The 16,507-nt window shown below is 39.8% G+C and overlaps 1 protein-coding gene across 2 annotated transcripts in view; it reads right to left on the bottom strand.

The window, feature by feature from the left end:
• Positions 1 to 3,895: 3,895 nt before the first annotated feature.
• Positions 3,896 to 16,507, bottom strand: part of SLC12A1 (solute carrier family 12 member 1) — a 76,127-nt gene continuing 63,515 nt past the window's right edge. For both annotated transcript variants that reach the window (XM_083411909.1, XM_083411908.1), the window contains 5 exons: positions 16,383 to 16,494; positions 15,548 to 15,634; positions 14,316 to 14,451; positions 5,632 to 5,699; positions 3,896 to 5,228 (listed from right to left, as the gene is read on the bottom strand). In XM_083411909.1, the coding sequence (XP_083268035.1) occupies positions 5,093 to 5,228; positions 5,632 to 5,699; positions 14,316 to 14,451; positions 15,548 to 15,634; positions 16,383 to 16,494 (539 nt within the window). In that variant the 3' untranslated portion in view covers positions 3,896 to 5,092. The remainder of the gene's footprint in view (positions 5,229 to 5,631; positions 5,700 to 14,315; positions 14,452 to 15,547; positions 15,635 to 16,382; positions 16,495 to 16,507) is intronic.

Below are 16,507 nucleotides of genomic sequence, written 5' to 3'. Positions count from 1 at the left end.
AAATGAAATGAAATGTACACCTTGCACACTTCCCCCTACTTTTCCCAGGCTTATCTCTTCTCCCTCCCCCCCTTCCATGCCTAGTTAGTACGGTCCCCAAGGCTGAGGGAGCTCCTTGGTGGGAGAAACCAATTTCCCCAAAAGGAGAGGGGGAAAGGGGCGTTTCGCCCCTGCGGGTTCGGCTGGTCGACCCCTTCCTCCCGAGAGGGAATAATGGCGGCGGCGGCGGCGGCGCCCTTTCTTTCGCTTTGGCCGGCACCTCTTGACTCTTTCCCTTCTCCCGCCCCGCTCCTTACTTGCTCCTGAAGAGCAGCCGGAGGAAGCGCCCGGCCATGGCCGTCGCCTGCAGGCCCGCGTTCGGGCTTCACCGCTGACCCAGCCGTGGCGTCACCTGCCTCAGCCAAGCACATGCAACCCCTCAACCCACCGCCAGAGGGCTATGGGTTCTTTGGACTACATTTCCCATTAGCCCTTCCTCTAAGCTCTGCCCCATCCCATACTCTTGAGTTTGCTCTTTTAGTGAAAGGTTATGAGTCATGGTGTAAAGCAGGCTTCCTCAACCTCGGCCCTCCAGATGTTTTGAGACTACAATTCCCATCATCCCTGACCACTGGTCCTGCTAGCTAGGGATCATGGGAGTTGTAGGCCAAAAAACACCTGGAGGGCCGAGGTTGAGGAAGCCTGGGGTGCGTGTGTGAACTTGAAGGTGCTAAGGTTTTTTAGTTGCTATTTTGTTAATGTTGTTCATATGCTGCTTTATAGATATTAAATTCCGTATGAATTTGTTAATCATGACTTGCTGTAATAGCGATGGAAGAATTGTGTGAAGAGGTGTGGGACATAGCTGTTAATGATAAATTAACATTTATTCATCATGATTTTCGACCGGCTGATGGGAAAAGGTTAGATATGCAGAAAAAATGATTTTGAGGAGATACGGAACGTATTTGTAGAATTTGTACTGTTGAAACGGAAAGGGACCAAACCATTGCAAGAGGTGTTGAAATTTTGGAGGTTGGATAGTTACCGTGGAATGGTCTTGGTGGTGGGGTGCACATTTTTATTATTATTACTTTGTCAAAAGGAAAAGTAGTGATCAGCTTATTTTTTTAGTTGCTGTTTTGTTAATAAATTACAATACAAAAAACACTGTTATTTGTTATTTTATATAATGTATACTGTATTTGTGATGTTTTGTTATGTTTTATTATGCTATTGTTATTTATTGCTTGTAAGCCACTTTGAGATTCATTTGAATGAAAAGTGGCATAGAAGTACAATAAATAAAATAAAATAAAAACCTCTTTCGACTGCATGATGAGCTTCTAACATTGTGATCGGATTTCGCTCTCCTGCCAACCCAAATTCTTAGAAATGTCAATGAAACAAAATCATGGAATTTCAATATGTAATCCACCATTTATTAGTTACCTGTCACCATTTATTCATCGCATCGCATTGCATTGCAACCCCACCTTTCTTCCAAGGAGCTATACATAGTTTTCTTCCTTCCTGTTTCCTCCTCACGACAACCCTGTGAGGTAGGTTAGACTGGGAGGCAGTGACTGGCCCAAGGTCACCCAGTGAGCTTCTTGGATGAGTGGGGATTTGAACCCTGGTCTCCCAGGTTCTAGTCTGCTACTAACCCAGTGGTTCCCAAAGTAGGTGCCAACCCTTAATGGCGGTGCAATTATCTAGGGGAGCACAAAGTGACGGGTGCTGGAGGTGTAAATGAGTGTCTTTTAATTACCTTTCCCCCCCTAAGTGCAAAAGTTCAAAACAGGAAAAGTACTCTGACCTCTTTTAGTAGCAAACCCCAGTGTATTCAATGGGGGCTGTTTGAAAGTGTTCTTATGATTGTGGTATCTGAGCAACGTAAATAGAACTATTATAGAGCAAAATTATTTTAATTGAGAAAAGCTACCATATGCCTTTGAAGAGCATTTAAGCCATCTTAGATTATTAGCAATTTAAGATGACTGTATTATCAGCAGATACTGTTGTGAATACACCTTTAGACTTCATTTGAAATGTCACAGACTGTTTTGCATTTCTCCCCCTCCCCCCCCCCACAGGTGTATGTATTGTTGGCACCTGTCTGTTTCGAGAGACAATGAAGTGCGCCTCCGGTGCGAAGTCAAACTTTTGGAGAATCACAGCACCTGCTGTGGCTGCAGAGACCAGCAACTCGTAACTGTTACCTCCTGTGTTGTTATTGCTGCAATAGCAGCACCAAAGTGACCTCTCTGAGGTGCAAGCCTGGACAGTGTGTATGGAGGTACTGCTCAGACGACAAAATCATCCCCCTCTGCCTCACTGATGTGGTCCAAAGGAAAGCACAGTGCCAGATTCACCTATAAGCCAAAGAAGCTATAGCTTAGGGCCCCGCTCTCTTGGGGGGTCCCAAAAAATTTAAAGGAATAAACACCTGGATGTATATTTCCAAAATATAAGATAAAAAAACAAATAAAATAAAACCTACATACAGCAACAGTGTTTTGTGTTGTGTAGGCTCCTATGATGTAAGTAATGGGCTCCGCCTGCTAGCCTGCTCCCTAAAATATCACTGGTTTACTCATTTCTGTATATAGGATGCCTACATGCTGCATGGACTGGTTGCATGGCATATATTCAGCACAAAAAACAGCGATAATTTGTTGTTGACAAAGGACAGCTGAACATATAAATGGCCCCATTACCTTCAGTAGCTTAGGGCCTCATCAAACCTAAATCCAGCCCTGGGAAAGCAGAGCAATACACTTGGCACCAGCTTGGCTGGTGGCTTTAGTTGAGATCTATTTCCACCCACCCACAATTTTTTCTCACACTCTACTGGCAGGAAGCTTTCTACCAGTGTGTAGATAGATTTCAGGCAGCTTAAATGCTGCCCCACCTGTGTACCTCTTGGAGATTCCTTAACAGTCCTCAGCCAACTTTATGGTGGCTTTAGGTTTGCTTTCTTACAGTGCCACCCTAACTCCTGCCAGGCAGAGGTGGGGCTTGATGGAATGGCACAGGCAATGCCAGACCTCCAGTGCTTGTGCTGACCAGGGCAAAAAGTGATAGCCGGGGGCAAGAAATGTTCCTAGGCTGGCACAGTGAATTGGCATGGATCTAGCCTGTTGCTGTCACGGGACAGTCGCTGTCACGGGACAGCAAGAGGAGGTTAAGGGGTGATATGATAGCCATGTTCAAATATATAATATATATAATACATAGAGGAGGGAGAAAGGTTTTCTGCTGCTCCAGAGAAGCGGACACGGAGCAATGGATCCAAACTACAAGAAAGAAGATTCCACCTAAACATTAGGAAGAACTTCCTGACAGTAAGAGCTGTTCGACAGTGGAATTTGCTCCCAGGGAGTGTGGTGGAGTCTCCTTCTTTGGAGGTCTTTAAGCAAAGGCTTGACAACCATATTTCAGGAGTGCTCTGATGGTGTTTCCTGCTTGGCAGGGGGTTGGACTCGATGGCCCTTGTGGTCTCTTCCAACTCTATGATTCTATGATTCTAAGAATCTGCTGGCCACTCTAAGCAGGGATTGGAGGCTACCATTGGGGCCAAGTGCATTGGGGTACATTTGCCAGGGGAGCTTCCTTGTTGCCGATGGAGCTTCCCTGCTGGCACAGCTGGGCTGGGCTGGGCTGCATAGAGAGAAACCTCCACTCCATCCAAACCCTCTCCAACATGGCAGATTAGGGGTTTGTATTACTTACCCAGCTATCATCCATAATACACCTACAAAGGAGTAAATTCTATTGAACATGGAACAATTTCCCAGCAAACATGCACAGGATCGTACTGTTTGTCTTTAAGATGCTACAGGCCTGCAACAGGCTACCCCTCACCCGGAGTTTGATGTTAATGGTAAAACAGAAACAATACATCAAAACATGCATTGTAAAATCATTGAAGTCATATTTTAATTCACTTTAGTTGATTTCATGTTGAAATATTCAACATATTGTTGCAAGTCCAAGGAAAAAGTATTTTTTTACTAATCAGATCATACTAGAACACATTTAAAATATTTAATATCAAACTCATTTCAAGGCCCTGTGGAAATTTATCACAAATGCATTTCATTATATTCCTTGAAATTATAAATCTAGAATAATAAATGATGCTGTTCAGATGAAATCTTAGAAAATTTTAAAGTGGCATTTCATTAAATTTGACTTGAAACCTACAGAGTTGATTTAGTATGATTGACATTCATCTCTTGAAATTCATTTTAATCTAATGTAATTCTTCCCCAAATAATTTGGGGAGGAGGCGTAGCTGGATATAGCATCTGCTTTGCACCCAGAAGGTCTCATCTTAGATCTCCAGGAAAGGCTGAGAGAGACTACTATCTGAAATTGATTACAGCATCTATCTGTTGATTAGAGCGTTGTGCTGATAATGCCAAGGTTGCAGGCTCAATCCCTGAATGGAACAGCTGCATATTCCTGCATTGGAGAGGGTTGGACCAGATGATTATCAGGGTCCCTTTCAACTCTACAATTCTATCATTCTATGAAATCCAGGAGAGCTGCTGCGTCAGTATAGACAGTAATAAGCTTGATGGACCAATGATTTGACTCAATATAAGACAGCTTCTAATGTTCCTATTATATTGGTTGGAAAGGACTAGGACCACATCCAAATCTCCTACCACTGATGGAAAACAAACAACAGTGAAGGTACCTTGTTGTGGTGTGGCAACTGTACTACATGAAAAACAGGTGAGGTTAGAAGCTCTATGCGTTTCTTTTTTCACCTTAGTTTTCTCCCTGCAAATTGGTTGTTATTCCACAATCTTTGGGGTTACTGCAAGTCTGCTGAGACCTCTTCTGCATTGGTATTGCAGTTTTGGCTATGTAAGCATGAGCACAGGAAGACTCAGCTTGGTTTTTAGTGTATATAACTATATATATATATATGATTTGGATTTGCTGCCAAATGGTGACATCCAAGTGATTTTTTCAGTCGTTGAAGTGTATGTTGTAAAGTGTCAGATCCTGGGACCCTGTTGCTCTTCAGCGTTTGTAAAAATACGTTTGTGTCACTGATATGTACAAAATGCATATATTTGATTCCAGGTTTTGCTTGCTAAGAGTAGAACGTTAGCACGTTTTTGTGGTTGCCTCGGATGAGCAAAACTGGAGGCAGGTTCCTTGAGAGAATTTCTAACCAAGCCATATAGAGGTAATCAGATATAATTCCTTTTCTTGCTACTGGTAGAGTCCTGTTGAATGGAATAGGATGAAAGTATTAGTAATATTCTTCAGTAATGCAGTAATATTCCCCTCCAAATAACATATCTGAGCCTTTTCCATCCCTGAATGTCATTTGAAATGACCAGTCATTACTAAAGGGGTGCCATTTTTCGCACTTTTCTTGCTCAGATTAAAAAAAGTACACTTAAAAAGAACAATCAAATAATGGCACAAAAATCTTAGCTAAAAAGTCAACAAAAGCCTGTACAGGACATTACTTTCCTTCCCATTAACAACTTCAAATACAGGGCCTTATAGACACCAGTGAACCACTGAACCACTGTACTTTGTCCTTGAGTTCTTGCTTAGAAATTTCCTGGTAAGGTTTGCCTTGCTTTCTGAACAAATCAAAATTAAATCTGTGTCACTTACAGAACAATCAGATTAGCAGCCCTAGAATGTTCCTGAAGGAGTTCGTTCAAACGGACCTGGCGGTAGCTCTGTTTAAAAAGAAACAAAATTTACTGCAATAAAAAAAGCTGGAGGTCTTGACAGATGACTTAAAGCAGAGTTTAGTGATCATAAAAAATCCACACAGGTCAGACTTCTGTAAGTCATACTTTTTTTTTTTTTTTATAATAATTTTTATTAATTTACAACAAAGTATAACAAACAAATAAAATATGTTTCACATTTCATATTTCAGTCTCTTAGTTCTTAATTTAGACTTCCCTCAGCTTTTCCGCAAATCTTTCGTAGCCATATTTAAATTTTCGCATTTCCTTTTTTACCCATTGCCATTTAAATATATTTTTCATTCATCTGCCTTTAGACAATGTCTCTCAAATGTTCACAGTGCTCTTTTAAAACCTTCTAGCGTTATTTGTCCATCACTTAGGCTCTCCAGATATTTAACAAATTTCCCCCAGTTTTCTGTAAACTTTTGGTCTCTTAGGTACCTAATCTTTCCAGTCATCTTATCTAGTTCAGCATAGTCTAACAACTTAGACCTCCATTCTTCGAGTGTCGGCATTTCTTGTTGTTTCCACCTCTGCGCCAGTAGCATTCTTGCTGCAGTCACTGCATATTGAAAAAATTTACTGTCCTTTCTCTTAATTTCTTTTCCTAAAATACCGAGCAGAAAGATCTCTGGTTTCTTTGTAAAAGTGTACTTCAAAATCTTCTTCAATTCATTATATATCAGTTCCCAGAATTCTTTCACTCTCTTACATTCCCACCACATATGATAGAAAGAACCCACATTTTCTTTACATTTCCAACACTTATTACAAATCTTATACATTTTTGCCAGTTTTACAGGTGTTATATACCACCTGTAAAACATTTTCATCACATTCTCTTTCAGTGACATGCATGCAGTAAATTTTAAATTCTCTTTCCATAATTTTTCCCACTCTACCAGTTGTATATTATAGCCAAAGTCTCTGGCCCAATGGATCATAACCGACTTTACCTCTTCATCTTTTAAATTCCATTCTAACAGCAAATTATACATTTTTGAGAGGATTTTTACCTCCTTATTGACTATCTCAGACTGAAATGTCGAGACTTTATCTGTGTACCCCCATTCTCTTGCGTCTTTCCTAAACATCTCATTCACCTGATAATAATGCAACCAGTCATAAACATATTTTTTGACTTGTTCATATGGTTTCATCTTCCATTTTCCTCCTTCTTTCACTAGCAATTGGCTATACGTCGCCCATTCACCTCTCATATTGGTTCTTTTGACACTCATGACCTCTAATGGTGATAACCAGTGTGGTATTTTAGGTTCTAATAGGTTTTTATACCTATCCCAGACTTCTATTAATGGACCTCGGAAGATGTGGTCTCCAAAACCTTTATGTACTTTTTTCTTATCCTTCCACAAATACGCATGCCAACCAAATCTATTATCATATCCTTCTAAATCTAACAGTTCCTTATTCTCTAGTTTTATCCATTCTTTCAACCAGCAAAGACATGATGCCTCATAATATAATTTCAGATCTGGCAGGGCAAAGCCTCCTCTTTGTCTTATATCTGTTAGAAGTTTATATTGTATTCTCGGCTTTTTGCCCTGCCATATGTATCTTGAAATCATTCTTTGCCATTCTTTAAATAGACTCATCCCCTTAATTATCGGGATAGTCTGGAACAAAAATAACATTCTTGGCAACACGTTCATTTTGATTATGGAGATTCTTCCCCATAGTGAGAATTTCATTCTTGCCCACACTTCTAGGTCCTTCTTAATTGCATTCCACACTGGTATATAGTTATTTTGAAATAGGTCAATATTTTTCGGAGTTAGCCATATTCCCAGATATTTCACTTTTTTAACCGCCTCTATCTCCAATTGTTGTTGCATTATTTCGATTCCACTTTGATCCATATTCTTTACGATCATTTTGGTTTTTTTCTTATTTAGTTTAAAGCCTGCTACTTCTCCAAACTTGTCCATCTCCTCCACCACCTCCTTGGCCGTGATTGCTGGCTCTTCTATTGTTACCACCAGGTCATCTGCAAATGCTTTAATTTTGTATTCGTTTTGCCCAATCGTTACCCCTTTTATGTTTTCATTTTGTCTTATCGAATTCAGAAGAACTTCTAACACCGTTATGAATAATAATGGCGAAAGTGGGCATCCTTGTCTTGTTCCTTTAGAGATTTTCAATTCTTCTGTTATAACATTATTTATTATAAGTTTAGCTCTTTGTTCTGTATAAATTGCCTTTATTCCATTGAGGAAATCTTCACCTATTTCCATGTATTCCAGGTTTCTCAACATAAAGTCCCAAGCTATATTATCAAATGCTTTCTCTGCATCCACGAACATCATCATAGCTTGTTTATCAATCCTGACAGACAGATATTCCATTAAATTAATTACATTTCTTATGTTATCTTTCATCTGTCTGCCTGGAAGGAAACCAGCTTGATCTTTGTGGATATAGTCTCGTAATATTCTTTTCAGTCTTTTCGCAAGTATCCCTGCGAATATCTTATAGTCTGTATTCAACAATGATATCGGTCTATAATTTTTAACTTGGGTTAAGTCTGAGTCCTGTTTTGGTAAAAATGTAATAAATGCTTCTTTCCAGGTTTCCGGGATGTCTCTTTCTTTTAATATGTTGTTCATAACTTCCTTCAACGGCGGTAATACAATAGATTTCATTTCTTTGTAATATCCTGCGGTGAATCCATCTGGCCCTGGAGCTTTTCCCCTTTTCAGATCTTTTATAGCTTCCTTTATTTCCTCCTCATCTATTGGGGTATTTAACCACTGCTTTTTCTCAGTCGGGATCTTTTGCACCTTTTTCTCTTTAAGATATCTCTCGATTTTTCTCAAATTGTTTTTCTCTTTCTTCTTATATAGTCCTCTATAATAGTCCAAGAACCCCTTTCTAATCCTTTTCGGGTTGACTATCTCTTCTCCTTCCACCATAATTTTGTTTATTGTACTTTGCTCTTTCCTTTTTTTGATTTGCCATGCCAACCATTTGCCGGATTTATTCGCATGTTCAAAGTTGTTTTGTCTCAGTCTTTTAATATTCCATTCAACCTCTTTATTTATTATCATTGCAAATTGGCTTTGTAATATTTTAATGTTTTCTCTTGCCTTTGTGTTGTTCGGGTGTCTGATTAATTTCTGTTCGTTGTCCATTATTTGCTTCAAAATTTCTTTTTTCTTCTTTTCTTTGTTTTTATTCTTAATTGAATTCTGTTGAATAAAGAATCCTCTCATTACTGCTTTACTTGCGTCCCAGACAACATTTATTTTTGTCCCTTTATTACAGTTGTCCACAAAATATTCCATCAATTTCTTCTGTGCTTTTTCTGTTACTTCTTGGTCGTCTAACAGATAGTCATTCATCCTCCATCTGAAGGATCTTTCTTCATAACCTTTCAGTTCCAGTTTTATTGGACTATGGTCGGAAATCACCTTCGGTTGAATTTCAATTAGTTGGGTTCTTGGAGTAAGTTCCGTTGAGATCCAAATTTGATCAATTCTAGACATCGACTGGTTCGGTTCCGAATAATAAGTGAATTGTTTGTCTAGTGGGTGTCTTAGCCTCCAGATATCTATCAGATTCAAGTTTTTAATCATCGAAAAAAAAGATTTTGGTAGTTTCCCATCTTTGCTTACTCCTTCTCTATGTCTGTCCATTTCTAGTGAAACCACTCCATTCATATCTCCCATTATTATTATTTTTTGATCCATATATTCAAATAATTTTTCTTCCAAAATTTTGTAGAACTCAGTCTTGTTTCCATTAGGTGCATAGATCCCGACTATAATTAAATTTTCTCCTTGCCATTTGATTCTAACCGCAATTATCCTTCCGTCTTCATCCTTGAATATTTGTTGGGCTTCAATTTTGTTGTTGATGTAGATGACCACCCCTCTTTTCTTTTGTTTGTCTGAAGATATAAATTCATTTCCCAGTCTTTTGTTAGTCAGTATCTTTTTCTGTCTTCTTGCCACATGTGTTTCTTGTAAGCATATTATATCTAAGTGTTTTTTCTTCAAAAATTGTTCAATTCTGTTCCTCTTTTTTTTGTCGTTCATTCCGTTGATGTTCCAATTCCATATTTTCAACGCCATGTCTTCCAAATTTTTAATTTTAATAATTTTTTATTATTTTTACAATTTGGCTTCTTCTTCCTCTTCCTCTTCTTCTTCGTCTGTCTTCTTCTCCTTTTCTTCTTCCTCTTCCTCTTCTGATTCACCTGTTGCTCCTTCATCCACTCCTTTATCCTCTTCTTTCTCTGATTTCAACTCTTTGTATTTTCTTAGGAATTTTCCCATCTCTTCTGAACTTGTCAGTCTGTGTCTTTTGCCTTTATATGCGAATGTTATCCCTTCTGGGAATTCCCATCTAAAGTCAATCTTGTTCTTTTTCAGTGTCTGAACCAGTGATTTATAAGTATCTCTTCGTTTAAGTAGTCTAATTGGAACATCTTTGAATATGATTATATAATTCCCATTAATATTCAGTCTTTTTTCTCTATTCTTCTGCAGAATTGTATTCCTCATGTCTCTGTCTTTAAATGTAATTAGGCAATCTCCTACAAATCTTCTTGCTTTTGTTGATTTTACTCTCATTCTGAATGCATTTTGCACCGTTTTTGCCATTTCTTCAACTGGAATCTCTAACCATTGTGCTAACTCTGAAATCAGTTTATCTTTTATATTCTCTCCCTGTGTTTCTGGTACCGATCTCAATCTTAAATTCACTTCTCTCTGTCTGAGTTCATTCATAGCAATTAAGTCTTTCATGTCTTCCTGTGCTTTACTTAATTCACTCATTTCCATTTTAATTTTCTCTTCTTCCTTTCTGACATCCTTCATTTCCATCTTTGTCTTCTTCATTCCTTCCTCCAATGATTGCGTCCTTTTCACCACCTCTTTCAGTTGTCCTTTCAATTCCTTTACTGTCTCATCTATTTTTTTATCCACATTTCCAATTTTATTATCTACATTTTCTAATTTTGTTTCCAAATTATTCTGGCTTTGTTTAATATCCGCAAACATTTTTAAAATCTCTGTCTTAAACTCTGTTTCCTGTTTGGACCCCTTTCTATCCGATGGTGTCCCTTCCATCCCCTTCTTCCCCGGATTAGACATTGTATCTCAATTTATGTCCCAAAATATCAACAATTATTTCCAAACAATCAATTTAAGTCCGATGATTAAAAAACAAATTTTTTAGATTTCTAAATTTTAGTTCATCAATAATTCATCAATAGTTCATCAATTATCCATTTTCTTCTTGCCTCCAATCAGGCTAATCCTTTTTTTAAATAGAGCAGATTATAAATTAATCCTTTTTAAATAAGGCAAATTATAAATTAAAATAAATTATCTTCTTGCCTCCATTCAGGCTAATCCATTTTGAATAGAACTTCCTCTTCTTGCCTCTACTCAGGCTAATCCACTTTTGGGGCCAAAACAAATTTATAAGTCCTTCAGATTCCGGGGGCCCAGTTGGAATCAAATCAACAACTTTTTTTTTAAAAAAGACAGAAATAATCAATTCCAATTAATCAATCGGTACCACAAAGCACTTCAGAGTGGAGCCAAACGGTGAAAATTTTCCAAAAAGTCCAAAAAATGCCAATCGTGGCAGAAAGTCCAAAAAAAAGAAAAGGGAAATAAAAACAAACTGCTATTTCTTTATTCGCCACCAGAGGGTGTAGCGCATTGGAGTGACGTAGTTATCACAGCAGGTAAATTTCTTAAGAAAATTAGTAGTTAATTTAACTTATTCCCCCAAAAATAAGTCCATTAAAGATATAGTCAATTGCTTAACAGTCCCAACTTTCCAGTCCGTAAATATTGTTGCTTAACAGTCCCAACTTTCCAGTCCGTAAATATTATTAACTTTTGCCGTTTATGTTGTAGAAAATGCTTAGTAAATAGTAATGGCGGCGGGGGCTTCTCTTCCGTTCCGCAAACTGTTGTTCCGTTCAAGCGATAGAGTCACGGAAGCACCCCTTTAAAAATATTAATCCCCCTCAGTTAAACAGAAAGCCTCTTTTTTTTTTTTAATTAATATTTGTCTTCTGTTCCCCCCTTATTTTCCAATTATTTAAGGCTTTTAAAAGTTTCCCGAATATCTTATGGAGGGAAAGGAACTATGACCGCCAGGGTGACTCACTTTCCTTTGTTGTCGCTCTGCCCATAACGCTGCGTCCTTTCGATTTCGGCTGCCGGCTGAACTCGGAGAATATTAAACTTTTACTCCCCGGGACTTCCTTATTTGTTCCTTGCGCCTTATTGTTCACTCTAATTCCGGTGCCGGGTTTTCAGTAATTTTGAGAGCGAAGCGCTTCCACGGCAAGCTCGGGGCTTCGCTATTTGGAGGTAGTTAATGGCGTCCCTCGACCCGCTGGCCCGCTCCGCCGTTCTCTTCACTTCTTACGAAGCTACCTGACGGCCGGGCGAGCCGCTTCTGGTACCGCCGGGAACCTGACCTTCTGGACTCCCACCAGAGGTGCTTTTCGGGGGCTACTGCGCCCTGTAACCCCCCTGTCCCTCCAAAATAGCCTGGGATTTCCCTCCCGGAAAAATCCCCGCTTGCGACGAGATCGCGCTCCACCGGAAGTCCCTGTAAGTCATACTTGGTCTAAATTATATGGGCTGTAAATTGGGAAGCATTAGGTTTATGATTGCTTGAGGAAAACCTAAAAAAAAAAAAAAAAAAAAAAAAAACAAACCCCTGAAACATTGCATATTCCGTTGTCATTGCCATATTAATATGCACCAAAAATTATTTTTAGTCTGCTGCATAATGAAATACTGATGGCTATAAAGTATAGCTTTACTTAAGAGACATGAAACAGTGAGATTAATTTTTAAATCTCTTAAAACTCGTTTGTTGCATGTTTTCGGGTTGATGATCCTACTGAAGATCAACAATTTCCCAGTTTCCAGGGGCACCTTTTGCAGAGAATCCTTTACTTATTTGGAGGGAATATAGAATATAATCTACTTTCTCTATAGAATGCTCCCTACCCAGATGACACAGCATATTTCCTAACTAAGTTTGCCTGGGCAATGATATTGCTTGCTTCTTTTTTTTCATTTTTAATTCCCCCCCCCCCCAGTAAAAGAAAACATTTCTGCCTCTTACCCCCGCCCGCAAAAGCGATTTTATTCCATGGCTTCAACATTTCCAGTAATTTTACTTTTCTGCTTCCCATTTTGTTACATTCAATAGCTGCAGCATATCTATATCAGCAATTTACAGAGCAGCCCCATGCATGTTTATTCAGAAGCAAGCCCCGCTATATTAAATGGAATTTACTTCCAGCATAAGGGTGGATAGGATGGTGTCCTTAAACTGAATTCTCACTCCCTCTTTCCAAGGACCCTTGGAGTAACGTTGTTCTGTTAGGGACTTGAAATGTGATGCAGACAACCCATAGCCCCCTCCCCAAATTGAAGTTCCTGGGATTCTTCAGAACAGGGGACCTTTCTTAGCCCAGTAGCCCACATTCCAGCATGGGCAACCTCCCAGGCCCTTATTCCAGTGACAGGTGGGGCTACGTGTAAAAGCAAGCAGAGCAATTGATATCTGTGTCATTGTTTAGTAGATAATATTCCAGCCGTGCAAAAGGCAGAGGTTTACCACACACACACACACACACACACACACACACACACACACTGTCTCTCTATCCTCCTTCCAGGAAAACCAGAAGCATTATTACAGATCATAGGCACATTTCAGTCCAGCAGAAGCACTCAAGGAAGGTGTGGTCTGTGCAAAGGTGGGTGGCCTGCAGAGAGTCCCACAGGCCAAGTGCAGAGGCTGGGTAAAGGTAAAGGACCGCTGGATGGTTAACTCCAGTCAAAGGTGACTGTGGGGTTGTGCTCATCTCGCTTTCAGGCTGAGGGAGTCGGCGTTTGTCCACAGACAGCTTTCCGGGTCATGTGGCCAGCACGACTAAACCGCTTCTGGCGCAACAGAACACCGTGACGGAAACCAGAGCGCACAGAAATGCCTTTTACCTTCCCACCACAGTGGTACCTATTTATCTACTTGCACTGGTGTGCTTTTGAACTGCTAGGTTGGCAGAAGCTGGGACGGAGCAATGGGAGATCACCCCGTCGTGGGGATTCGAACCGCCGACCTTCTGATCGGCAAGCCCAAGAAGCTCAGTGGTTTAGACCACAGGGCCGTGTAAAAAATGGTAAATATTTCATTGCGCATATGCCCTTAGTGTAGTGGTTTATTATTGTCGATTGGAACCAGGCCATCCCGAAACATTAGAAGCAGCGTCTTTAAAGCCTGCATGCCATCTTGAGTCACCTCTGGACAGATTAATGCCATAAATAAACAATATCATCCATGTTTTGACTAGTAGCAGTGCACCTGCCTTAATTCTATACAAGGGGTTCAAATTAAATACTGCTTTCTGCCAAACTTCACCATTTGAAGAGATGCTCGCCAATTCCCTGACTGCTAATGAAGCTAGGTTCTCTTTTTCCTTTGTGACCTACCAGATTTGCCTTATTGTTCTCAGGTAGTGCTTGTGCACAATTTTCCTTCTCGACTCGCCATCCCACAATGTCAAAAGTAATGGCAGGTATTGCTCTTTACCTTTTCCTTGACTGCTTCCAGCTCTGCATCAGTGATTTTCCACGGTGCCTCTCTCTTTAATTTCTCAGCAGTTGTTAAATCTTTGCAGCTTTCATGAAGGCGGTATGGTTCAATCATCTCTTCAAAGAATTTCCAGCTGGAACAGAAATTATAAAGGAGGCATCACAGCGGGACTCTAACTCATTATTTCACAGATATACCTTAGAATGGGATAGACTCTGTTGGCTTTGGAATTGTGGCTGAATTTCATTCAAAATCTTTAGACTTCAGGCATCAGATTTTATGCTCCGTTATATATGAGCAGCTTCATTGTGGAAACACCTTGTCTAGACAGGTCTGCATTTGTCACTGCTAAGCTTTTTATCTATCTTAACTGTAAAATAAAACATAGCAGCAAAGTATACTACATTCATTTCTGTGTACACAAGAAGAAAACAAGAGTTTTCTCTTTTCCTTGTTTTGACTCCTGTTGTTTGGCTGTATTACTAAAACCAGGCATAGGCAAACTTCGGCCCTCCAGGTGTTTGGGACTACAATTCCCATCATCCCTAGCTAACAGGACCAGTGGTCAGGGATGATAGGAATTGTAATCCCTAACATCTGGAAGGCCGGAGTTTGCCTATGCCTGCTAAAATTGTGGAGGAAGCAACAACAACAACAACAAAAAGGTGGGGGGGGGGAGGCCACAATCCAGCATTTGGGCTACGTATCAATGTGCATCTAATTCTGTCTTGAATTGCGACTATAGTTTGTCAATAATAGCTTTTCAGAGATATGAAACTGGCATGTGAAGTCACAAGTCATTATGCCACAGGTATTGATTCTTAGTGTCCTGCCATGGTCTCTGGTTAAATTAGTTTGTCAGATTTTCATTACACTCAGATTTGTACCATGGTAGAGCCCAAACAAGCCCAGTGCAGCAGAACATGGGTGTAGTTTGCTATTACTGTAACGTCCAGTGCATGTGACAGGACAGAAGGCCCTACTTTCAAACTGCTAGGTTGGTAGGAGCAGGGACCAAGTAACGGGAGCTCACCCCGTTGCGGGGATTCGAACTGCCGACCTTCTGATTGGCAAACCCTAGGCTCTGTGGTTTAACCCACAGCACCACCCGCATCCCTACTCAGAACTAATCCACATTGAGTTCAATGAAGCCTACTCCCAGGTAAATGTTATAGGATTACAACATTATTATTGTTGTTGTTGTTGTTGTTTTTTAAAGCTGCTCTTACCTTTCTTTGTTTGGTTTCATATTGATATCACCAATGATGTGAATGTCAGCAAACTTTATTCTGAACTTGCTTAAAAGTGAAGCCATCCTGAAAACAAAAGGAAAGGTGTATTTTTAGCGTTGTGATTCAGAATGCTGATAAATAAATAACTAGTTAAAGAGTCAAAATATAGTAAAAGTGCATTAATTGGTACTTCTCAGTTATAGAATGTGGTGAATGTGGTAATATTTCTGGGTTAGCGGGGTCTGGAACCTGAAGCGTATGTAACCTGAGGTACCACTGTATAAGCTTTCATGTGCATGCACACTTCTTCAGATACCACACTTCTTCATGTTTTGTAACACTGAAAATATTTCCAAACTACGAGGTAAGAGGATAAAGCAGGTTTGATACTACAGTGGTACCTCAGGTTACATGCACTTCAGGTTACATATGCTTCAGGTTGCAGACTCCATTAAGCCAGAAATAGTGCTTCAGGTTAAGAACTTTGCTTCAGGATGAGAACAGAAATCGTGCTCCGGTGGCAGCGGGAGGCCCCATTAGCTAAAGTGGTGCTTCAGGTTAAGAACAGTTTCAGGTTAAGAACGGACCTGCGGAACGAATTAAGTACTTAACCCGAGGTACCACTGTACTACTAATATGTAGAATTTATATAGCGCTTCAGATAGCTCCACATATTGTCTCAGTAATTCTTAAAAGGACCCTGTAACAGGCAGTTAGGACTGATAATACAAGGTCATCAACAGAAATTTCCCTCTCTCTTTCTCCTCGCCTCATGCACAAATAATCTTTATAAGCAACGAAACCTTAAGCAGAACATTAAAGCTATACGTACATTAGCTTTTCCTCTTCCAGGCGAGTGACTTTTCCACCAGTAAAAATCCTTAATTTACAATCTTTCCATTTTTTGCGGAGGGTGAGCATGTAGGGAATTAGGAGTATTAACCCTGCATAGACAGA

This window comes from Podarcis tiliguerta, assembly GCF_965153285.1.
Source record: "Podarcis tiliguerta genome assembly, chromosome: 14".
Lineage (NCBI taxonomy): Eukaryota > Metazoa > Chordata > Lepidosauria > Squamata > Lacertidae > Podarcis > Podarcis tiliguerta.
Note: the sequence above shows the minus strand (reverse complement) of the source record. Positions and strands in the feature narration are given on the sequence as shown.